Source organism: Engystomops pustulosus, chromosome 6, assembly GCF_040894005.1.
Source record: "Engystomops pustulosus chromosome 6, aEngPut4.maternal, whole genome shotgun sequence".
Taxonomy (NCBI): Eukaryota; Metazoa; Chordata; class Amphibia; order Anura; family Leptodactylidae; genus Engystomops; species Engystomops pustulosus.
In genome coordinates, this window is record NC_092416.1 from 167009434 (window position 1) to 167034984 (window position 25551).

A 25551-nucleotide genomic window follows, 5' to 3' on the forward strand; every position below is an offset into this window, starting at 1 on the left:
TGTAAGTCACCAAATTTAGTTTGGTAATCCAGGAATATTTCTTATTACCCGGAGATGAGATGAACACAAGGATTTGAATTTTATTATTGAAATATAGCTTAGGAGATTCTAATACAGACCAACAGTGATTAGGAACGGACAGCATAGGAAATTAGTATAGTGAGCGCTCATCACCCCTCCCCTCTCCTTAGGGAGGGGCTACTACTTGTGCAAGGCTTAAAATGAGCAGGTCATGAGAGATTTTGCAGACATATTGGGGCAGATTTACTTACCCGGTCCATTCGCGGTCCAGCGGTGCGTTCTCTGCATTGGATTCGGGTCCAGCCGGGATTTATTAAGGTAGTTCCTCCGCCGTCCACCAGGTGACGCTGCTGCGCTGAAAAGCATAGGAACGCGCTGGAGTTCACCGAGCCGGGCTGAGTGAAGGTAAGTGCAAGCTCCACGACAGATTTTTTTTTTTTAATGCGGCGGTTTTTCCGAATCCATCGGGTTTTCGTTCGGCCACGCCCCCCGATTTCCGTTGCATGCATGCCAGCGCCGATGCGCCACAATCAGATCGCGTGCGCCAAAATTCCAGGGCAATTCAGGGGAAATCTGCACAAATCGGAAATATTCGGGTAACACGTCGGGAAAACGCGAATCGGGCCCTTAGTAAATGAACCCCAATGGTTTAAAGGGAACCTGTCAGGGTGATTTTGGACACTGGAACCGCTCTCAGGTTCTGATGAACCAGTGGTTTAGTGTCTCAATCGCCCTGTATGACTTTTTTCTGTGATCGCATAAAAGGAAGCAGGTGTAGTACACCCCGGAGACAATGCGCAAGCAACATATGTACAGCGCATGCACAATGAAGGCGGAATATTATTGTAGCAATGCGAGAGGTCTGCCTGTCATCGGGGCAAGTATAAATGCTTTACATTTTGCCATTAAGTTCATAGACAGATGTCATACAAAAATTGCACCTAAAGTTCTGCGCCTCATAACATGAAAAATGAGAGGACGCATAAAATATCATCCCAACACAAAGCAGACATTCTGTAAACGTCAGGACCGGATCATAAGGGGGGCTCCTTAAAGGGGCCCCCACCAAATGTGGGCGATTCGGGCAGTCGCATGAGTGCCCGAATCACTAACAGTGTACTTGGCTCCAAGCTCCCGGGCCAAATCGCGGCGATGTTCCCGCAACAAGAAGTTCCCTGCTCTGCCATAGACGACCGCATATAAACAAAGATAGCGTGTGACGCCACGGCACCATGGCGGTGGAGCCCGCTGTAGCAGGGCACCACCATCTTTGTTTGCAGCCGATATCCACCGCGCGTCGGGGGAACGCTAGAACGCGAGTATAATTTTATTACTTTACCTAGGACAAAGGGGGGGGGGGGGATTGTATATATTTACTAGTGCGGGGGTATATAGTTGTTATAGGGGGATTGTATGTAGTTAGTTATTATAGGGGGACTGTATATCGTTAAGAAGGAGTGTATAGTTACGTGGGGACTGTATATAGTGATTGCTGGGGGTGCTGTATACAGTGATTGCTGGGGGAGCTGTATACAGTGATTGCTGGGGGAGCTGTATATAGTGATTGCTGGGGGAGCTGTATATAGTGATTGCTGGGGGAGCTGTATATAGTGATTGCTGGGGGAGCTGTATACAGTGATGTATGGGGGAGCTGTATACAGTGATTGTTGGGGGAGCTGTATATAGTGATTGTTGGGGGAGCTGTATATAGTGATTGCTGGGGGAGCTGTATATAGTGATTGCTGGGGGAGCTGTATACAGTGATTGCTGGGGGAGCTGTATACAGTGATGTATGGGGGAGCTGTATACAGTGATTGTTGGGGGAGCTGTATATAGTGATTGTTGGGGGAGCTGTATATAGTGATTGCTGGGGGAGCTGTATATAGTGATTGCTGGGGGAGCTGTATACAGTGATTGCTGGGGGAGCTGTATACAGTGATGTATGGGGGAGCTGTATACAGTGATTGCTGGGGGAGCTGTATACAGTGATGTATGGGGGAGCTGTATACAGTGATTGCTGGGGGAGCTGTATATAGTGATTGCTGGGGGAGCTGTATATAGTGATTGCTGGGGGAGCTGTATACAGTGATTGCTGGGGGAGCTGTATACAGTGATTGCTGGGGGAGCTGTATATAGTGATTGCTGGGGGAGCTGTATATAGTGATTGCTGGGGGAGCTGTATATAGTGATTGCTGGGGGAGCTGTATATAGTGATTGCTGGGGGAGCTGTATATAGTGATTGCTGGGGGAGCTGTATATAGTGATTGCTGGGGGAGCTGTATATAGTGATTGCTGGGGGAGCTGTATATAGTGATTGCTGGGGGAGCTGTATATAGTGATTGCTGGGGGAGCTGTATATAGTGATTGCTGGGGGAGCTGTATGTAGTGATTGCTGGGGGAGCTGTATACAGTGATTGCTGGGGGAGCTGTATACAGTGATTACTGGGGGAGCTGTATATAGTGATTGCTGGGGGAGCTGTATATAGTGATTGCTGGGGGAGCTGTATATAGTGATTGCTGGGGGAGCTGTATATAGTGATTGCTGGGGGAGCTGTATATAGTGATTGCTGGGGGAGCTGTATATAGTGATTGCTGGGGGAGCTGTATATAGTGATTGCTGGGGGAGCTGTATATAGTGATTGCTGGAGGAGCTGTATATAGTGATTGCTGTAGGAGCTGTATATAGTGATTGCTGGAGGAGCTGTATATAGTGATCACTGGGGGAGCTGTATACAGTGATTGCTGGGGGAGCTGTATACAGTGATTGCTGAGGAGCTGTATATAGTGATTGCCGGGGGAGCTGTATATAGTGATTGCTGGGGGAGCTGTATATAGTGATTGCTGGGGGAGCTGTATATAGTGATTGCTGGGGGAGCTGTATACAGTGATTGCTGGGGGAGCTGTATATAGTGATTGCTGGAGGAGCTGTATATAGTGATTGCTGGAGGAGCTGTATATAGTGATTGCTGGAGGAGCTGTATATAGTGATTGCTGGAGGAGCTGTATATAGTGATCACTGGGGGAGCTGTATACAGTGATTGCTGGGGGAGCTGTATACAGTGATTGCTGAGGAGCTGTATATAGTGATTGCCGGGGGAGCTGTATATAGTGATTGCTGGGGGAGCTGTATATAGTGATTGCTGGAGGAGCTGTATATAGTGATTACTGGGGGAGCTGTATACAGTGATTGCTGGGGGAGCTGTATACAGTGATTGCTGGGGGAGCTGTATACAGTGATTGCTGGGGGAGCTGTATACAGTGATTGCTGGGGGAGCTGTATATAGTGATTGCTGGGGGAGCTGTATACAGTGATTGCTGGGGGAGCTGTATACAGTGATTGCTGGGGGAGCTGTATATAGTGATGTATGGGGGAGCTGTATACAGTGATTACTGGGGGAGCTGTATATAGTGATTGCTGGGGGAGCTGTATATAGTGATTGCTGGGGGAGCTGTATATAGTGATTGCTGGGGGAGCTGTATACAGTGATGTATGGGGGAGCTGTATATAGTGATTGCTGGGGGAGCTGTATATAGTGATTGCTGGGGGAGCTGTATATAGTGATTGCTGGAGGAGCTGTATACAGTGATTGCTGGGGAGCTGTATACAGTGATTGCTGGGGGAGCTGTATATAGTGATTGCTGGGGGAGCTGTATATAGTGATTGCTGGGGGAGCTGTATACAGTGATTGCTGGGGGAGCTGTATATAGTGATTGCTGGGGGAGCTGTATATAGTGATTGCTGGAGGAGCTGTATACAGTGATTGCTGGGGAGCTGTATACAGTGATTGCTGGGGGAGCTGTATATAGTGATTGCTGGGGGAGCTGTATATAGTGATTGCTGGGGGAGCTGTATGTAGTGATTGCTGGGGGAGCTGTATACAGTGATTGCTGGGGAGCTGTATATAGTGATTGCTGGGGGAGCTGTATATAGTGATTGCTGGGAGCTGTATATAGTGATTGCTGGGGAGCTGTATACAGTGATTGCTGGGGAGCTGTATATAGTGATTGCTGGGGAGCTGTATATAGTGATTGCTGGGGGAGCTGTATATAGTGGTTGCTGGGAGCTGTATATAGTGATTGCTGGGGGAGCTGAATACAGTGGTTGCTGGGGGAGCTGTATATAGTGATTGCTGGGGGAGCTGTATATAGTGATTGCTGGGGAGTGGTATGTAGCGATTGCTGTTCCCCGTCTAGACTACATTCAACGGGGGCCCCCACCATATTTTGCGCCCAGGGGCCCCCACCAACCTTAATCCGGCCCTGGTAAAAGTTAATTATCAAGCTTTTTGGGTAGTTTTACTTCCTGTCTAGAAAAACATTTTAAACTTGGAATTCGAAGAATTTTTATGAACTTTTGCCAAATTTTAAATTTTTTTCCAGAACGAAACACACTTAAGTTTTACAACTAACATAAAGTACAATTTGTCACGAGAAAACAGTCTCAAATTTACCCGGATATGTTACAGCGTTCTGAAGTTATAACCAATTATCGTGACACATGTCATATTCGAAAAATCGAGTCTGGTCATTGAGCTGAAAACTAGTGTCGGTGATAAGGGGTTAATTTCAGTAAAAGTTGTTATTTTTATTTGCTGGGGGTGGGGGGGGGGGGAGGGAGGCATATAGCAGGTGGCAGATTCTCTCTGTAATGAGATGTGAGCGCTGTCCTGAGTACAGAACATTAGTCCTGTGGGGAGGCTGAAACTCACAGCATCATAGAAAGGGATCATACTGTGAGTGCAGGTCAGAAATCTGCCTTCATTCTGGCAAATACAGGCAACAAATACAGACATAGAACATGTTTCCTAAACTGAACACTGAGGGCGCGTTCACATGTTGCGTTTTGACCTGCGTTTACAACGCATATAAAACAGCTGAGGAGGGGTGATTTGCCTAATGACATCACTGTTAACATTTCCGTTTACAAACGCACATGTTAACAAAGTGTTAACACACACGTTTTGTTAACGCATGCGTTAACATTGCGTTAACAAATGTAAACGGTAATGTAATTAGGCATATTACCTCTCATCAGCTGTTGTATATGCGTTTTAAACGTGTGAACGTGTCCTCATACACACGAACCCTTAGGGTGAAGACACACGTGGCGTTTTTGGGCCGTTTTTAGTTAGTGCGTTTTCAGATCGTTAAAAACGCATGCGTTTTTGACAGGTTTGACCAATTATCTTAATTCAAACCAGTCAAAAACGCATGCGATCTGAAAACGCACTAACTAAAAACGGCCCAAAAACGGCCTAAAAATGCCACGTGTGTCTTCACCCTTAGGGTGAAGACACACGTGCCGTTTTTGGGCCGTTTTTAGTTAGTGCGTTTTCAGAACCTTAAAAACGCATGCGTTTTTGTTTGTTTTTCCGAAATTGCGCAATTAAAAACGGACAAAAACGGATGCGTTTTTTAACAATCTCAAAACGCACTAACTAAAAACGGCCCCAAAACGGCCTAAAAACACCACGTGTGTCTTCACCCTATGGAAACGTCTGCGATCGGGAACGAGCCGCCGGTGTTTTGCGTTCTATGGAAACGCCTGCGATCGGGAACGCGCTGCCGGTGTTTCGCGTTAAATTAACACAAAACACCGGCGGCTCGTTCCCGATCTCAGGAGTTTCCATAGAAACGCCGATGTGATCGGGCCGAGGCCCGCTCCGTTGGGTGCGACTTGGTCTGCGTTTGCAAGCGCAGTCAAAGCACTACGTGTGGCGCCGGCCTTAGGGTGAAGACACACGTGGCGTTTTTAGGCCGTTTTCACTAAGTGCGTTTTCAGATCCTAAAAAATGCATGCGTTTTTGTCCGTTTTTAATTGCGCAAATTTGGAAAACCGGACAAACAGGGACTTTACTCCTCATGAGTACAACACATCCCGTTAGACCTACAGAAACTGTATCCCTGCATTGCCAAGGGAAGACAAAGGTGAGTAAAGTTTATTATGTTGAAAAGAAATATCCAATATACAGGTGATAACTTCTAGTTTAAGGTTATGGCCCCTTCCACGCACGAGTTCTGTGCGTGCTTTTGACGCGCAGAACTTGCATTGCACCCTGTCCCATTGTTTCCAGTGAGCTTGTCCTTATTTGCGGTTTTTTTTCACACGCGTGCATGCCTTTGTTTTCATGCGCGTCAAAATCGCAGCATGCTCTACTTTTGCGTTTCACGCCCCATTCAAGTCTATGGAGATGCATAAAAAACCCATTGCACTCACGAGCGTTGCAAGTGCGATGCGTTTTAAACGGATGGGTTGCTAGGTGATGTGAAACAAAGTCATGAAGTACCAATTTAAGAAGGATGTGATTTAAAAAAAACGTGAGTGAAAAACGCACCGAAGACGCAAGAAACACGCAACAACACGCGTGGGATAAACGCAATACCGCTAATGACTACAATGAAAAAAAGGACCAAAAACGTCACTTTTTCACGCATTGCGCCCTGACGTGATCTGCAAAGCAAGTGTGGAAGGGACCTAAGACTGCTACTCCCCAAAATTGTGACACAGAGGGCTCAATGGGATCAACAGGAGTGGAAGCAGCCGATTCCTAATAGAGATATTGGAGCAGATTTATCAAGCTGCCTGAGGGTGAAGACACACGTGGCGTTTTTAGGCCGTTTTTGGGCCGTTTTTAGTTTTTCATATCGTTAAAAACGCAAGCGTTTTTGACCAGTTTGAATTAAGATAATTGGTCAAACCTGTCAAAAACGCATGCGTTTTTAACGATCTGAAAACGTACCAAATAAAAACGTCCGAAAAAAGACCTAAAAACGCCACGTGTGTCTTCACCCTGAGGCCGCGTTCACACGTTCCGCTAGCGCCGCGTTCATAACGCGACGCTAGCGCACAGCGGGCGGAGTTTGGGGCGATCGCATATGCGTTTCCAGAGAAACGCATGCGATCGGGTTATCAATCGCATGCGTTTCTCGGAAAACGCATATGCGATCGCCCCAAACTCCGCCCCCTGTGCGCTAGCATCGCGTTATGAACGTGACGCTAGCGGAACGTGTGAACGCGCCCTCAGGGTGAAGACACACGTGGCGTTTTTAGGCCGTTTTTATTTGGTGCGTTTTCAGATCGTTAAAAACGCATGCTACACCCCTCCTTGCCGAATCTTGCCGGAGGAAGGATAATGAGCCCCCTTCCTAGCAATTGGATGCCCATGTAGTGTTCAGACTCCCCAAAAACAGTTTTCAAATATTATTATAAAATGTACTGAACACCAATCAAAATTGAAAATGTAGAAAAATTAAGGATTTTCCGATTCCTAAGGCCGCGGGGTCACACGTACCGCTAAGCGTCCGTCATAACGCGATGCTAGCGCACAGGGGGAGGTCCTCGGCCCGAACGCACATGCATTTCCAGGGAAACGCATGCGATTGTTAAGCCGATCGCATGCGGTTCTCTGGAAACGCATGTGCGTTCGGGCCGAGGACCTCCCCCTGTGCGCTAGCGTCGCGTTATGAACGGACATCTAGCGGTACGTGTGACCAAACAGTTAGCCTAACCTCCCAAATGGGTTACTAAGTAACATTAACCATATGTCTGCTTGATGTTGAACTTTTTTATTTTATTAGGACAGTGGTGGCGAACCTATGGCACGGGTGCCAGAGGCGGCACTCAAAGCCTTTTTTGTGGGCACCCGGGCCATCACCCCAGCACACCAGAGAGGACTCAAAGAATCTTCCTGCAGTTCCAAGCAACTTAAAAGATTCTGCTTTCAGTCATATTTGATACTTATTTCGCTACTTGGGACTGCAGGAAGAGGGAGAATTAGACAGGGTCGAATTCTTTTTGGAGGACCTCCTGCTGGCCCCACGATTCTCTGTGTACATAGAGAAACTGGAAAGAAGCTAAAATGATAAAAATTTTCCATCTTTCTACTGTGTTGCTGTCCTCAGGAGGCCAATATGATTGAAAGTTGTTGAACAGGGAGCAATAAGTTACTGCTTTAATTTTTGGTTGGCACCTCACGAGAAATAAGCAGGGCTTTGGGTTTCAGTCTGGGCACTTGACCTCTAAAAGGTTTGCCATCACTGTATTAGGATGTAAGGAGGCTTACAAATCAATCAGCAATTTTACAGATTTTCAAGAAAATTTTAGATGCTATTTTTTTTTAGAGGCCTAGTCATATTAATAGGCGTTTTAAAAGTTCTGTTTATTCGAAACTCCCCCACATAGTACCACATGTTTAAATTGCACCCCTCAAACAATTCAAAGCAGCCCTTGTTAAGCTGGTTAACCATTTAATCATTGAACATAAAATAAAACAAAATGGAGGCTCTATATGGAATTTTCTAATTTTAAAAAACCTTTCCCTTCCAAAGACGTATCTCGCACGCCCTCACAGGGTAGCAGATGTATAGCCAAGGACTTATGTGATACATCCTCACTACACAGGGCTATAACATCGGCTCTGTAGCACCTAGAAAACACACTTGTTTCCTATGAAATAGAAGAATCTCTTCATTCAAATAAATCTAAATTTGTGTTTATATATAAAAATCACTCCAGGTGGCACTTTAGCAGTTAATATCTCCGGTTTCCTGACACCTAGAACAAAAAAATTAAGATTCATATGAAAGAGAAGATTCTCCTCTTTGTGAGTTTCTAGGTGCCACTGAGCCAGAGATATAGCCCTCTGAAGTGTGCCCCCCCCCCCCTTCCAGATGCTCAGCCGGCAGCTGCAGGGAGAATTTGGAGGATGCTGCACCTCACACATAATGGAAATAATGACTTTACATTTTACTAAATTTTGATAAGGGATACTATCAACTAATGTTCATGTTTTTAACCCGCTCCTATCCAGAACTATCTGAGAACACACTTGCTTTCTAATTGCCTTACATTTCATGATCTAATCAACCTACCAGTATGTTTTGGAGTGTGGGAGGAAACTGGAGGAAACCCCCGCAAACACGGAGAGAACATAGAAACTCTTTGCAGATGTTGACCCTGGGACTTCAACCAAGGACCCCAGCGCTGCAACATACTCCCATTGATTGGATACTGATGAGTTATGCTATGGATATTGTTATTCTGAAAACCCATTTAGGCTTCCCATACATGATGAGGCTATGAGGGAGTGTGCTGTGTATTCTACAGAAAGTATACATCATCATTTGTTTCTATAGACTCATGCACACGTCTGTGAATTTCACTTCCCCATGCATGACCTGACTGCCCAAGATGCAAAAGATAGAGTAGGCCCTATTCCTGCTCTTTTTTTGCGTTCCAGGAGTCACATTCGTAGGTTATCTGGGGGTGAGCAGAGCTCACACGTATGTGACTGACGGGACCTTTGTTTGCATCCTGCAGTCCTGCCCACGTCATGTGTAGTAACCTTAAAGGTACCAGCTTTGAGTTATAAATCAAAAACGAAAGGAAGTAAGAAGACTTTTCCCCAGAATGCAATAATATTAAAGGGACAGTTCCCATTTGCTTTTTGGCTTTCGTTTTGCAGTTTCCATTTTTATTTTAATAAAAAAAACTAATTGAAATTTAAACAGATATCCTAATGGATACATTAATAGCAAAGTATCAGGTTTTTTAACAGATATCTTTAAAGGAAATCTACCATCAAAATCCATCCTGATAAACCAGGGACATTACTCATAGATCCAGGCACCGGGACTGTGGTAATCTTCTTATGTGTTATCCATGGTCTCCCTCCTTCTAAAATCATCTTTTAAAATTAAGCTAATGAGCCTGAGGGGCTCTAGTGGGTGTTTCTAAAGCTTCTCAGTGCTGTAGCATCACAGGCTGTTACAATGAGCGGAGGTGCAGCACAGTGGCTCCCGGCCCGAACGCGGCAAACCGGAACTGAACTCAGTATGTCAGTTCAGTTCTGGTTAGCAGCGTTCGGGCCGGGAGATCCTGGCAGCACACGTTTGCGAGTTCATCGCATCACACCCGCAAGTGTGGAACGGGCCTAACAAATATAAGAAGATTACCACACGGGGCCTGGATCTATGAGTAATGTCCCTGGTTTAGGCTACATTCACACGATGTATGCCCGCCGTACTGTAGTAAGCCAGGCATACATCGGTGCTGCCGAGAGGAGCAGGGGAAGAGCGCAGCTCACCCCCGCCTCTCTCCATAGGAAGATACAGCGCACGGCGCCGTATCACGGGAAAAGATGGAAAAGATAGGACATGTCCTATCTTTTCCAGGGGTATGGAGCGGTACGGTGCCGCACGTGTGCCGCGCAGGACCGTGAGCCTATAGAAGTGTATGGGGGACGTATATCGGCCGTTTATACGTCCCCATACATGTGTGTGAATGTAGCCTTATCATGATGGATTTTGCTGGTAGATTTCGGATCCATTTAAAAAACTGATACATTGCTTTCCATTAGTGTCAGCTAGGTTTGGTTTTTCATTATTTTAGAACCATCCATTCTTTTATCCCAACCAATGCAATGTTTATTAAAATCTTCTTCATGTGCCATTTGTACCACACGGTGAAAGACGTAAAAACAGAGCTCATAAAAAGCCAAATAGTTGCAATTTTTAAGCAGTTTCAACACATTTGGAATATTTTTTCAGCAACTTGCAGGGGATGTTAAACGGCGTCTCTTAAACGTAAGGCGCGCTCCTGCGAACAAATCAAAAACAGTTTTGGATGTTGGGGAGTTAAAAAAAAAAACGTAAACGCAAATATAACAAAAAAAGGGGCTGCATCATTAAGGGGTCAGATATGTAGGAGACATTACATCATAATCCCTATGACACTACATTATGAGGGGACGCCTGGTGGGGGCGCTGTGACTGCAGGGTGTCTGAGGGGTCTATGCTCCCCCGGTCACGTCCGTGTGGTGGGGGGGAGGTGGGGTGTGTTATGAGGGGAGGCTCCGCAGCTACAAGTGGCCGCCCGGCACCAGCAGAGTCTCCGCACGACGCGCACTAAGTTACCTCACAACTTCGTCCTACGTTCCATCGCTGACAGACGCGCCCCTCAGCCAATCAGCGCTCTTCCCGCCTCCCGCGCCCGACGTCCTGTCCAGCGGCCCAGTCAGAACGCACCACGAGCCGCTGAGCCGGTGATATAAAGCGCATGCGCGGAGAGCGGCCCTCACACCGCCACGTCCCGTACACCGGATCCGTCATGCTGCCGTCTACGATACTTGTCCTACTATCCGCCCTACTGGTCCGGGCCGACATCCCCGAGGAAAACGATGTGCTGGTGCTGAAGAAGGACACGTTTGAAGAGGCGCTTAAGAATGACTTATTAATGGTGGAGTTCTGTGAGTGACCCGGGACTGTGGTTGTGGAGGGGTTGTACGTATTACCGGGGCATGTGCAGTGCTGTTGGGACACTAGGAGGATATTGGGGTGCCTCACCCCCCTCTCGGGGTTGCTCCCCTATAATCCGGGCACACCTGGGCGGGATACGGCAGGTCTACGTCCAGGCTAAGATGGGCATCGGCCACAGCCAATCAGCGGTGTTCTCTAACCAATCAGGAAGCGCAGCACGCACTGGTGGGCAGAGCCTGAAGTTTGGTTGACGTGTACTTAGTAGAGGAGACATGTCATCCCCTGCATGGAGGGGGCGCATGCGCTGTGCTTCTCCCTGACCCCCAGAGCTGACACTTGGTATCCTGGGCACCTATATAGTAATCTGATCTGCTTCCCTGTGCTGGTCACTTGGTGCTGCTGTATTATTATAAGTGGTGCCCATGTAGGAGGTGAAGTTGTGACTGGATCTCTTCTTGTTTAGGAGCTAATTTCGTCAATCTCTGATGTAATTGGACCTGGATGCTTGTGATTGGGCTACCAGTAACATGTATTTTGCATTGAGAGCAGTTTTAAGTAGAGAATCCCAAGCGTATAGGTCTAATGGCATCTATACCTGTGATTTGCCGCAAAATGTAATTCACATGCAGCACTTTAATGCGAGTTTAATGTATGGGGAGTCTGCAGCCTCTGTAAGAAGGACATGTCACCTGTGTAGACAGTGATGGCATGCATAAGCAAGACTACCAATATCGTAAGGATTGGGCATGCTCTAATACAATATGCCCAATCTAAATATATAGTATTCCTTTCTGTTTGGATGACTACTTGTATTAGGAATATTCAGGTGTGATGGCTTTGAATCGGATTTAAGTTCTAGGGTGATGTTACATGTGTGGTTGTGAATGGGGAGCTATTACAGTAATTTTTAGTATATGGATAGTTTATTGGAGAACAACTTTAAAGGGGTTGTATGGGATTGGGCAATGTGTCTGCTAACAGACGGTGCCGCCTCTTGTCCATGAATTGTGCGTGTGGTATGTAGGAAATGAGACGGCTGCAATACCCCATATAACCTGTCGACATGAGTGGCACGATCTGTTATAGGCTTGGAGAACTGTGGTCAAATCTGCTGATCGCATGATCTAAGTAGGGGAGGGGTGGCATTGTACTTCTCTTGTGATTCTCGAAACAAAAATTTGATGTAATGGGGCTTGTGAGCACACAGGAAGTGGACCTTTAATGTAAGGACCTCCCCTCCTGTAAATGCCCCTTTTAAAGTTCTTGTAGTCTGCTCCTTAGTGGGATGGCTTGGGAGCATTTGGCATGGGTGGACCCTGCATTTTAAAGGATGTCTTTAGATGTGGTTCACAGCTACTCCCTATAGGTGGCGCCAGAGGAAGGGTAGGGTTTGGGACCCATGAAAGATAATGGCTTATGATGATGGAATATTTGAGTGTTCCAACAAAGTATGGCTACCTGGTGGTGATCATGACTTAGGTTGGTAATAATTTTTTTTTTTTTGTGGGGTTGCAGTTCAGTGTTTTCTGTGACGCCATTGTGCTCGCCATATCCTACAAAGAGCCGTCCATGGCAATGCAGAGTTATTCCCTTGCACATCACTATTATTACTCAGTCCCCAGGCATAGTCCTGGTCTGCATTGCTGTGGCTGGTGCGCTGCTCCCCAGCGTGTGCTCATGCATGGTGTGTACAGAGGCTTTGTCTGCACTTTTATAATTGGATGCATGATGACATTTCCTAACTTGGCAGGTGTCCCAGTCAGCGTCACCAGGACTTTAGCATTTCATTGAGCGCACAGCATATCCTGTGTAAGAGCTGGGCACTTCACTTGCTGCTAAATAATCCCTCCAATGTCGGTAAGTTGTTTAGAGCCACTAGGACTTTAGTCGGTCTCCGCTCTTCTTTCCCCCCACTGTAGCCATTACAACTTCATGGGGCCTTGTATCCTGAAAGCTGTAGCTATGCAAGGAATTCTCCCAGTAATCTTTGGAGGGATCTGTGTCACCACCAATGGCTACACGTGTCCAAAGTGTAAATCTGATGCCCCGCCACCAGTGGTCTAAGTAGTCCCAAGCCGTTCCAGCGGTTACAAACCTTGGGGTGAAAATTAAAGTGCCCCATGCAGTTCCAACAATCCTGTAGTGAGAGCTGTAGGGACTGTAGTAATGTGGTGCTGAAACATGGCATGTCCACTACTTTAGTATATGAAAGTGTTTATTGTAGACAACTGTTTTGAGATGTGAGGTGTCTGCTATAAATTATAGGTTTTACAAGGATTGGGAGGTAGAAATTCGTTGTTGCGGCTCCTACCCTTTAGGTTCCATGTGCACTATTTTTGATGGAATATAACACGCTGACCTGTTTTCATGGGCAGATTTGCAAATTGTGTGCACATGGAAGTAAAGGGATGCATGTGTACCATACATGGAGGAGCAAGCACACTCTTCCTCAAGTATTAAATGGCAGATAATAAAAATGGTAGAACTGATTTACTACTTTTCTAGGAGAAATAACTGAACCGCACAAAGTGGTCCTCCCCAAAATGCATCAGGATTGTGTTTTGGGAATACAGTTTACTACACACTGAATGCTTGCACCTATAGAGCAGAGATTCACTTTTAATAAAAATGTTCTGATTAAATAAAGTTCTAGTTTGTCACAAAATAAGCCAAAGCAAGTACATAACATTGGACATGTGAGATCCACTTCATGGGGTCTGTCTCCTATCTCCTCACTACAGCTTTGCCTTTCCTGGTCTGTTGTGGTGTGTAATCCTTTAACTACCAGTCTACAAATCCACAATCCTTCTTGGCATCAGGTAGTTCATGGGTCATTCCTATCATTTCCACAAGATCATGGCTAGGACATGTTAAAGGGATCAAACTATAACCCCTTGGATGCCTTGGTTAGGAACTCTTTGAAATGCGGAATAATGTTGATGAGATTCCTCAAACACTACATTGTTCAGTGCATCCATCCCATACACTGTCGAATAAATGTATTCAGACCTTGTTTCTTGCAACATTAGACAAAGTGTAATTGCTGCACAGTTGAACAATTTTGGGTCTCCTGTACATGTCCTGAAAGTAGAATTTAGGGAAGTCAGAACTAAAATAATCCTTGCTGGCAGTGTAGGTATCTGGAATCGTCCCCATTGCAGATGAAGACCCTGAGCCCTTGACTAATTACTGGCGCTTTAGCCCCTTCAGCCGGCGCACTATTTGTGGTGTAGTGATCTGCGGTATGCCTCTTCCCTGAGGAATACACAAACTTGTTGTGCACAGCTGTGCTGCCTTTATTTAGTACCAGGCATTAAAATAAAGCCATCTTCAGCAATGTCCGCTCTGTGTAATGTGCTTAATGAGTGTTTAATGTTGGGTCCGCTTGCTGGTTCTCTGCTATGGTGGCTTTAACTAAACCATGATGGACCCTGATGGGGTGTATGTATGTATCATTGATCTCTTTTGCTTTTCCCACAGATGCTCCCTGGTGTGGACATTGCAAGGCCCTTGCCCCAGAATATGCAAAGGCTGCTAAGAAACTAAAGGAGGAAGGTTCAAAGATCCGATTGGCCATGGTAGATGCTACTGAAGAGTCAGAGTTGGCGCAGCAATTTGGTGTTCGAGGCTACCCTACTATCAAATTTTTTAAGAATGGAGACAAATCTTCACCGAAAGAATATACAGGTAAAGACTTGGCATTGACTTCTTTCATGGCATCCGTAGTTGTCAGTGTCCTGGCATAATATCGCCCCTCCCATACAGCAGATGTTGGTGATGAGCTCCTATGAGTACAAATATCTTTCTTGCAGCTGGCAGGGAGGCAGATGACATTATCAACTGGCTGAAGAAGAGGACTGGTCCGGCTGCTGCCACGCTGGATGATGACGCTGCAGTTGCTACTTTGGTTGAGTCCAATGAAGTTGTAGTTGTTGGTTTTTTTAAGGTAAGGCTTAATTGCAAGCTGGCTGATTTGCATGAATGTCACTGTAAAGAAGGGTTAATGCAGATGCCAGGACTAGCAGGGCTGTAAAGAACATATTGTGGCTGCCAGTTTCAGTCATGGGACAGGATTTGTAAAGGCCAATGGCATTTTGGATAATTCAAACTTTGGTTGGGGCTGCCGTCTTTTTACCTTATTCCCTGTAATCCACAGGACTTGCTGTTCAGACCCCCAACAAATCTTAAGAATAGGGGGAACATGTTTGTTGTGTGAACTAGGGAAGTCAAGCTCTCTGATATTAGATTAGTGCTTGGCTATTCCCATAACATGGCACCAGAGATAGCTGCACTTTTATATGCAGCCATTTAAAGGAAATTTACTTAAAGGTAGATCTGATGGTAGTTGGGTAGTAACTTGCTAAACCCTAATCTTCAAATACTTCCTAAACTACTCTATGTAGGTAATATGCTTGTCAGCAGAGGCTACTGGGGCATGGTGTGGCCTCTGGTCAGTGGAAGCAAAGGCTAATCCATACCCCATTAGCCTCTGCCAATAATTGGTATATTTGCTAGATAAAATGTGGTTTTGGGAAGTATTTTAGGTAAAAATTGATTAGGGCTTGTTACTAGCAGGCTACCATCAGAGCTGCCTTAAGTAGATTTCTCATTTTTAGGTTTCATTTAAAGGACATCTGCTAAGATGAAGGATTGTAAACCAAGCACAGTTGCATACTGCTGTGTGTCCCCTCTCGCAGGAACTGCTCTTTTTAGCAGCTTGGTTTTAAGGGAAAAAAAAACTCTAAACTTGTACAAATGAGCCTGAGGAGCTCAATTAAAACCTATGAAGCCTGGAGCCCCTCAGGCTCATTTGCATAACATTTTTTTTTTTTTTTTTTGTAAATACTACAGCATAAGATGCTAATAAAGCAGGTCCTGCCTGAGGGCACACCAATATGTAGGTGTGCTTGGTTTACAATCCTTGGTCCTGGTGGTAGATGTCCTTTATTTAGCTGAAGTTTACCTAACATTGTGAGAATCAATGCTAAACAGTGTGTGTGGGATTGACATGCAGTACCCTGCATCCCTTATCTCTATGGGGATGGCGGAGCGCTGCACTCCACAGGTTATAATTTTCTGGATGTAGAACAAGTCTTGTTTAGAGAAACATTCAGTTCCTTAGGAACTCCTTTCTCTCAGGAGAGGACACAGTGGTGACATTACTCCTGTCTGCACAGTAGACGGTAACAAATGGTCCCCCAGGAGAATGGTGTTCATTAGCTTCCTGTCATGAATACAAAGCGGAGGCGGGGACATGGTGTAATTGCTGACAGGTGCCCTTAAGGGAATTATTCAGGAGTTGTTCTATACAACCAGCGCATTTTGAATAAATTAAAATATAATTTTAAATGCGAGGCTGTGGCATGTTGCAGACTTGTGCAGTGGAGCTTTTTTTTTCTGACATGTGAACATAATCTTGCTTACTGGTAAAATATGTTTTCATGCAGGAAGTTTTTTATATTTTCTTTTGTGCTACAGAACCAGGAGTCTGACCTCGCCAAGGCGTTCTTGCAGGCAGCGGAGGCTGTGGATGACATTCCCTTTGCAGTCACTTCCAGTGACGCTGCCTTCTCAAAGTATGAAGTTGATAAGGACAACATTGTTCTTTTTAAGAAGGTGAGTACTCGAATAATGTAGAACTAATTGCTGCCTGCCCTTGGGGTTGCATATTTGATTATGTTTACTTAAACATGTCCATATCTACCTGTAACTCTCTGTACATGGAACATGTGAGCTTTCAACAGCTGAGGATTGGTACATACAGTGACTGCCTGAAATGGTCTCTGGCTTTTAGATTGCCAGCTTCTAGGAACTTGCCAGGAAATGTGAGACCTGGTCTGCAACTTTCATGTGAGCCCCCCCCTCTGGCACATGTGCAGGTTACATCAGCCTGTTCAGGAAGTTGGGTCATTCACTGGAGTCGTTTGGCCTCTGTAAAGGCATTGACATTCAAAGCTGGTATATTGATATGTGAAAGGCTCACTGAGCACCCATAACAGGTATACCATCATAGGCATCATATACTAATACTAATCTTTATTTATATTATTCTGTAGCAACTTACAGATTCTGGGATCTTCCTAAATGATTGTAGCACACTGCCTCTGCACACAGCCTCTGGTGCAAACTCCTATCATTAAACTGTAACACAAACCTAAGGTGCTCACAAATCAGCCTCCATTTTATACTCCATATTACAAGCGTACAAACAAAGATAACTGAGCATCTCAAAGCACAGGCGGTCCCCTACTTAAGGACACCCGACTTACAGACAACCCCTAGTTACAGATGGACCCCTCTGCCCACTGATCTCTGGATGCTTTGCTATAGTCCCAGGCTGCAATGATCAGCTGTAAAGTGTCTGTAATGAAGCTTCACTGATAATCCTTGGTCCCATTACAGCAAAAACTTAAACTGTCACTGGGGCAAAAATTTGGTTTGGAACTACAATTAGAAAATATACAGTTCCGTCTTGCAAACAAATTCAACTTAACGGGGTGTTCCCATTTTAGCAAATTTTATTGTTGGTATAATGAAAAGTTACTAAATTTTCCAATATACTTCCTGTATCAATTTCTGTGTTCTAGAGCTCTGCTTGCTGTCATTCTATAGGAAGCTTCTATGTTTACTTCCAGTGGACAAATCTGTCCATGGTCACACAGGTGCACGGCTCGTTGTATCTCACGGCTCTAATTACTTTCTGTGATACTAACAAGTTGTGCACCTGTGTGACCATGGTCAGATTTCTGTCCACTAGAAGTAAACATAAAAGCTTCCTATAGAATGACAGCAGAGATCTAGAAAACGGTAAGGAATTGATACATAAAGAATATTGGAAAATTGTGTAACTTTTTATTGTACAAACACATTAATTTACAGAAATGGGAATACCCCTTTAAGAACAAACCTATAGAACTTATCTTGTACCTGGGCACTGCTTGTAGTTGGTTTTGGTATCTGGCGTGGCATTTAAGGATGCCCAAATTTCTGCCCAATTGTGCAAGAATAAGCATGAGGCAGGAGAATCTAATTCAAGCCTTTTTCTTGACAGACTATACTGTAAAGCTAAGTGTATTGAGTATTCTGTTGTGTGAAGGCAGGTAGAAGTGCTGTGAGGGTTTGCTTACAGGGAAGCCCTTTGAGAAGGCTAAAGCTCCTACTTCAGTCACTGGATCGACATCTACTTCCCTGCTCTTCCCTTAACTGGTCCCTTTATAATTGACTTGATACTCAGCTGCATTCAAACTCTGTAACCAGTCATTCTTCATCTTTACAGTTTGATGAAGGCAGAAACAACTATGATGGGGAAGTGACCAAGGAACAAGTCTTGAACTTCATAAAATCCAACCAGCTGCCCCTGGTCATTGAGTTTACAGAACAGGTAAGTGTTGCCCTTTCTATGGACCTGCAGCAGAGAAGTTCCATAGCCACATTACTAAAGTTTTACTTTCTGATGGTGTTGTAGCAGAGTAACTGGATTAAACTGTTTCTGCTTTATCTATAGACCGCACCAAAGATCTTCGGTGGGGAGATTAAGACACACATTTTGTTGTTCCTGCCAAAGAGCGCATCTGACTACCAAGACAAGCTGGACAACTTTAAGAAGGCAGCCTCAGGCTTCAAGGGAAAGGTAAGCGACACACAAAGATCTCTGTGCACTAAATTGAAGCCAAACATTTCCCATATGCTAATATAAATCAATACCCTTAGGGGTTTGATAAACCTCTCCCTTATTATAGACTGCCACTACAAAATGTAGGAGATCTAACCTGGTTCAGCATGCATTTAATAATCGCTGTTTCCTTCCCAGATCCTCTTCATCTTCATCGACAGCGATCACACAGACAACCACCGTATTTTGGAGTTCTTTGGCTTGAAAAAGGAAGAATGCCCAGCGGTCAGACTGATCACCCTAGAGGAAGAGATGACCAAATACAAGCCAGAGACTGATGACCTCGCAGCTGATGTCATCACAGATTTCTGTAACCGTTTCTTGGATGGCAAAGTCAAGGTGAGAGCTTGCTTTTTGTTGCTACCTTAATGCTAGTTGTTAAAGGGGTTGTCCATTTTCAACACATAATTGCTATGGTATCAATTCCTCATGCGGTTTTCTAGATCTTTCTGTAATTCTACAGGAAGCTTCATTGTTAATTTCAGGGGGTAGAAATCTGTCTATGGTACCATATATACTTGACACGCTGTGCACCTGTGATGTTTTGTGACTTGAACAGATTTCTATCCACTGGAAGGAACAATGAAGCTTCCTGAAGAATTGCAAAATCCAGATAACGAAGATTGATACACAGTATATTGTAAAAAATGGTTCTTTACACACAGCATTATCATTTTAGTGACTTGGTAAAATTTACTACGGTGCTTGTGCCCAGATCCTTGTATACAATTTGCCCTTGGTAGAACTTTTTAACATTTTGTATAAACGAGCATAATAGTATAGATCTTAGAATAAATTGTCTGTGTGGTAACTTGTGGCAACTATCTTCTCTACATAGCCCCATCTTATGAGCCAGGATATCCCTGAAGATTGGGACAAGACCCCTGTCAAGGTTTTGGTTGGAAAGAACTTTGAAGAAGTGGCCTTTGATGAGAATAAGAATGTATTTGTTGAATTCTGTGAGTATAGGCTTTAAGTCCATGCCTCTTCTGCTGTTCTCGGATTATGGTCTATCCATGAGTTGTTGCTGTTTTGCTGGAAAGAAGGGATTCCTTGCATCATAAATCGCTGACGCTCAGTCCTGTTCTGTTTTGGTCCATGAAATCCAGCTTATACAGTCTGACTTGTGGACAGTTCTTGGACATGTGCTTCTCTAAGAGTTGCTTCAAATGATTGATCATCTGTATGGTTTTGTTTTAAGATGCTCCATGGTGCGGTCACTGCAAACAGTTAACTCCTATCTGGGAACAATTGGGGGAGAAGTATAAGAGCAACCCCAACATTGTCATTGCAAAAATGGATTCCACAGCCAATGAAATTGAAGCTGTAAAGATCCACAGCTTCCCCACCCTGAAATACTTCCCAGCTGGAACAGACAAGAAGGTAGGTTGTTGATGCCATAAGTTCTCTAGAATTGCATAATTTAACCTTTAGTTTTTGGTAGGCCACTATTTGTGTGAAGGGGCCTTTCACTCGTTACCCCCTACTGAGCAGTTTGATGAGGTGGTTGGATACTATGGCATGTTCTGCCTCCAAGTGGTCTTGATCACCTTTAATATTAGGTTTTTTCTGTAACTATCTTGTAATACAAAGCAGCTTATCTGGTCCCTTATAAAACACTTTAACATTCATCATAGGTGGTCGATTACAACGGCGAGAGAACATTAGAAGGATTTTCCAACTTCTTGGAAAGTGGTGGCCAGGATGGAGCTGCTGATGAGGTGAGACTTATAATTTGTGACCTGATGATGATCAGACAGGTTACCAGGTTTTAAAGGGTTGCGTAGAGCTCGAAAAACGGTTTTCTTCCAAAATTTGCACCTGACCTGGTTTGTGCTGGCATCTATATAGATGAATGGAGCTTGGTTGCAGTACCATGCACTTGCCATAGTCAGGCGTGGAGCAGTTTGGGGTATAGAATGCCCATGATTATCAAACTCTGAACTACCCCTTTAATTCCTGTCATCTTGACTTGCAGGACCTTGAGGATCTGGATGAAGCAGATGAACCAGAATTGGAGGATGATGAGGATGACCAACACAAGAGAGATGAATTATAAGGACCATACAGATAAAACTTCAATAACCAGAAGACACTAAGAGTGGAGGGGGGGGGGGGAAGTAACAACTTCAAGGAATGTCTTATATCGCCCGAGCTCTGAAAAATCCAGGGAAACTCTTCATCCGAATCTGTAAATTAGGGTCTATATTTTTTTGGAGGGAGGGGGGGGGGGTGTTAAAGGGAGCTTTGGCCTTGTGTTTTATGGTCAGCAGAGTTTATTTTTCACTGTGATGCATATTTTTTTTTAACACTTTTGAGTAATTTGCCCTGATGTATGTTTTTGGCACTTGTTGCTTTCTGTATTGTGTTGTCCTGTCTTTATTACTTTTTTTTCTTTTAATTATGAATGTCATTCTGTTAATGGGTTGAATGCAAATCTGCATGGCTGGTGACCTGAACAAAGGGCTCCCCCCCCCCCCCCCCCACCTCAGCCACTCTTAGATTAGGGTAAGTGGGGCTCTGTAAGAAGAGCTGTATATGCAGTAATGTCGCTCCCCCCTCCAGCACCTTTCCATGCTGCCCTTCAATGGTGTGTGGGTGTCTGTGGCAGCTTTCAGTATTTTGATGCAGTGTAAAGTTCTCCCTGGTAAAAAGGCTCCCAGTGGATGCAGCCCCTCCACCGGTACTCTAATATATTAATGCCATTGTGTTTTGTCCTGTCCCCAGCCTTTTGAGATTGCAACATATGACACTTTTTTTTTATGGTTTTGTCACGAAGGTTCGATAATGTCTGATTCTGAGAGCATTCCATCATATTTAAGTTGGGGCGTGTTGGCCAAATAAAATAAATTTTAATAACCAGGCGTGGTCTATTTCTAAACATGTGGTCAATGGAGATTTGCGCACTGTTGTGCGGTCCTGATGGTTGGATCCGGCCACCTGACCCAGTCATCATGCAAATTGACAAGCCCAGCTACTAGCAATGGCTTTACTTGTACAGGGTTTGGCTTCTCTCTACCTCTGGAAAGTTATGTTGCTACTAGACAATATGAATTGGATAATGGGTTTACACTTGGAAGCCAGAGAACCAGTTTTTGCATTAGTCCTTGGGTATTGTTCTGCACCTGGTGGAGCATCTTATCTGTCCTATGATGGTGGCTTAATGAAACATGTTCATTTCCAGCTTCAGTAATAAAGGTTGGACATGGTTTAGCTGGGTTTGAGCATTTAAAAATATTCCATTGACTGTGTATATGTTTGTCTTTGCCTCCTGTGAGAGCTTCTGCATTTCTGTTATCACCATGTTGCCCTCTGCATATACAGGTTCCTCTCACTGCTCTGCCATCCTTATGACCTCTCACTCCGTGTCACTAATAGACATGGTAGATGAGTGTGGCAGCAGGATAAGTCACAATCTCCTGCTGCAGCTTCTCCTATTCAGCAGAGCTCAGGAATGTAAATGGTATGAAGAGTCTGCACGCAGCACAATTGTAAGTAGCAGGATTGCTTAATAGTCAGGGATTAAGACACATGGACAACCCCCTTAAGAAGCCACTTCATTAAGCTTTGTATGTAGTGCAATCTGGTTAAGCTGCGCTGCAGAGCATGCCAATGCAGCCCATGGGCTCACAATCTAATCAACTGATCAGTATGTTTTTGAGTGTGGGAGGAAACCAGTGCACCTGGAGGAAACCCACAGAAAACATACAAAATCTTTGCAGGGTGTTTTGACTCGGATGGAACCTGAACCTAATATCCCAGTGCTGCAAGGCAGTTGTGCTAACCACTGAGCTGCTGTGCTGCCCTTACAATAGTGATAGAAATATTTATCACTGGGTGCACAGGTTTATGTTCCAATGGGTTGGTTTTGGCATCTGTTACTCTTATATTGTCCACCATCAACAATAAAACCAGGAAAATGGAAATGTTAAAGAAAGTAGAAGCTTGTGATCAAAAAGAGCCAAAAACCTGTTCACTTGTCTCTGCTCTGAACATGTCATACATGAAGCACATAACTAGTAAAGAATAATGACCTATTCAGCCCATGTAAAGCCATTGACTCAGACAGGATCTAGTTGTAAGAGGTGAGTGACCTTGCCAAATTCAGAATGACCTGGGCACTGGGGTCACATTTCTCCGAGGTGGCAGACGCCAGTGTAAAAGTTTACGATCAGTCTGTCTCGATCCTAGTAGATCTGTCAGTGTCTTACCACATGCATCTACTAGCTTACGGCCTAGTTCATAAACCACTTTCTTGTATAGGTCGTATGTGAGATCCTCCTGGAGTATATACCAAGTGTACTTTTTTTTTCCCCCCCATATTCATTTTTAAAAATTTTTGTCAAATGTCTCAGGCTGCATTCACACATTCTGTTAACACATGCATCAGAGCAGCTTTGTCTCATTACATTGTTGTCAATATTGTTTACAAATGATGTAAACACATGTGTTACACTATGTTTACACCTGCGTTTTGTAACTGCAATGTAATGAGCCTTATCTCTTCTCGTCTGTTGTGATGAGTTTTAAAACGTGTGCCTTAACACAAACACAACGTGTGAACGCAGCCTCAAGCTACTGCAAAACTTTGCAAAGCCGTCTCCAGAATGGAAGGGCAGAGAGAATTAAAACAATTGTCAGATCTGTGAAAAAGAAAATCAATCCTTCTGCTCACCTACATAAAGTGACGATGATACAAACCTTGACATGTCTAGGCCAAAGAAAATCAGATAAAGAAAAATGTCATCATACAAGAGATTCAGCAGCAGCTCTGACACGGTTTCCTGAATAGGCCGAGTACATGCGCCCAAGTATCAACTGGAAGAAAATCCTTAAGGAAAGCCACAAAAAGGCTTTTGGTAACCTATTAATAACCTTTTTACAACCTTAAAACCGCCCTGGAAGTGAACACTTAAAGGGAACCACCACGGATCTACCTATAAAGGTAGATTGGGTGGTAGGTGCATCTATAGGACGTGAGGATAGCCCTTTTAAGGGCTAATCCTCACGTTCCCGCAATTTTTAAATAACTTTTATTCCCCTTATATGTAAATTTTGTAAAGCGGCTACTGGGGTATGGAGTAACCAGAGCTGGAGCTACACAGTGCGGCTACTCCCGCCCCAGTAACCTCTTCGATCCTCCTACCCAAAATCTTTGGTGCGCAGCCCTCGTCTGAGAAACCTGTCGTTAAAAGACTGCGGGGACGTGAGGATTAGCCCTTAAAAGGGCTAATCCTCACGTCCTATAGATCCACCTACCACCCGATCTACCTTTCTAGGTAGATCCGTGGTGGTAGGATCCCTTTAAAGGACATCGACCACCAGGATGAAGGATTGTAAATCAAGTACACTGACGTACTAGAGTTTACCCCCCTCTTTTAGCTTCTTATACTCTTGTTTTTATCCAACAATATGCTTTAAAATCATGCAAATGAGCCTGAGGGGCTCTGGAAGGCTCATTTGCATAATTATTAAAGCCTTTTTTTTGTTAAAACAAGGGTATAAGAAGCTAAAAGAAGAGCGGATCCTGCCAGGGGAGGTGAACAGCACTATGTCAGTGTGCTAGGTTCACAATCCTTCATCCTGGTGGCAGATGTCCTTTAATAAACTTACCCAACTGATTGCTGCTTTTGACTCCCATCAATCTTCAATCAGAGATCCATTAATTGTCAGTCTTTAAAAAACCCCTTTAAATAGAATTTTACACAGATGTGGGATACATGTTACACTGCGTCTAGATCAGGAGGATCTGACGTTAGATAGATTTGTTGCTAGGGGGCACTGTTTTATAGCTACAAACTTTAACATGAGGTAATCAAGTTTCGCATCATTAACAAGCAGCCTGGCACAGATTACTCCTCTCTTCTGCTCAAGGACAAGCTGGCACTGGGACGAAACCAGAGAAAGGGTAAAGAGTCTTGTCAGAACTGAAACCGGGTTTTGGTTAAACAATCCTGTTCATCAGATCAGAATGTTGCAAGTATCTCCTATTTTAAAGGAACCTGTCACCAGATTCTACCCAATTAAACTACCAGCCCCCCTCAGGAAGGGGGTGAAATGTTTGTTCTAGAATTCCCTCTTTTATGTGAAATCTCACTGTTTACTGAAAAAAAGAATCTCTCCCAACGTCAGGGAAATATGACTCTTCTCACTGCATTTCCACAAGATGAGTCAAGTTTAGAGGCTGCAGGTGGAGTGTCACTTCAGATGCCCCTGAACTGGATCTTTATCTGCAGCTTGTATTTCCAGCTACGTACTTAGCTGTCTAGATCCTTGGTTCTGTATCTCAGATATGAAAGATAAGATTCTTATCTTTCATATGACACCAGCAGCATGTTTCTAGGTACCACAGAACAGAAGATAGGGGCATCTAAAGTGACACCGCTCCTGCAACTTGATTCACCTCATGTAAAAATGTGATGAGAACAGTCAAATTTGCATGATTTTGGGAGATATTTTTTTTTATAAGTAATAAAGTATAAGGGGAATTTCACATAAAAGAGGGAATTCTAGAATGGACATTTCATACCCTTCCTGAGGGGGCTAGTAGTTTAGTGGGGTAAATCCTAGTGACGGGTTCCCTTTATGTTTACTCTGTGTAT

The 25551-nt window shown here is 44.3% G+C and overlaps 1 protein-coding gene across 2 annotated transcripts; it reads left to right on the forward strand.

The window, feature by feature from the left end:
* Positions 1 to 11067: 11067 nt before the first annotated feature.
* P4HB (prolyl 4-hydroxylase subunit beta) lies at positions 11068 to 21808 on the forward strand. Of its 2 annotated transcripts, none has more exons than XM_072112247.1 (11): positions 11068 to 11267; positions 14758 to 14964; positions 15090 to 15223; positions 16756 to 16893; positions 18554 to 18658; positions 18782 to 18907; positions 19088 to 19288; positions 19788 to 19908; positions 20151 to 20332; positions 20587 to 20665; positions 20926 to 21808. In XM_072112247.1, exons 1-11 carry the CDS (start codon positions 11078 to 11080, stop codon positions 21006 to 21008), a joined length of 1566 nt encoding a protein of 521 aa, XP_071968348.1. In that variant the 5' UTR covers positions 11068 to 11077; the 3' UTR covers positions 21009 to 21808. The 2 variants fall into 2 exon arrangements, with proteins under 2 accessions (XP_071968348.1, XP_071968346.1); XM_072112245.1 differs by having other exon boundaries at positions 11069 to 11267; positions 20587 to 20670; positions 20928 to 21808.
* The last annotated feature ends 3743 nt before the right edge of the window (positions 21809 to 25551 follow it).

Bases quoted from the DNA above. Each gene is read 5' to 3' on its own strand.
- P4HB (XM_072112245.1), top strand. From the start codon at position 11,078: ATGCGCGGAGAGCGGCCCTCACACCGCCACGTCCCGTACACCGGATCC. The intron at 11,268-14,757 runs GTGAGTGACCCG...CTTTTCCCACAG, and splicing joins CTTATTAATGGTGGAGTTCT to ATGCTCCCTGGTGTGGACAT. The intron at 18,908-19,087 runs GTAAGCGACACA...TTTCCTTCCCAG, and splicing joins CCTCAGGCTTCAAGGGAAAG to ATCCTCTTCATCTTCATCGA.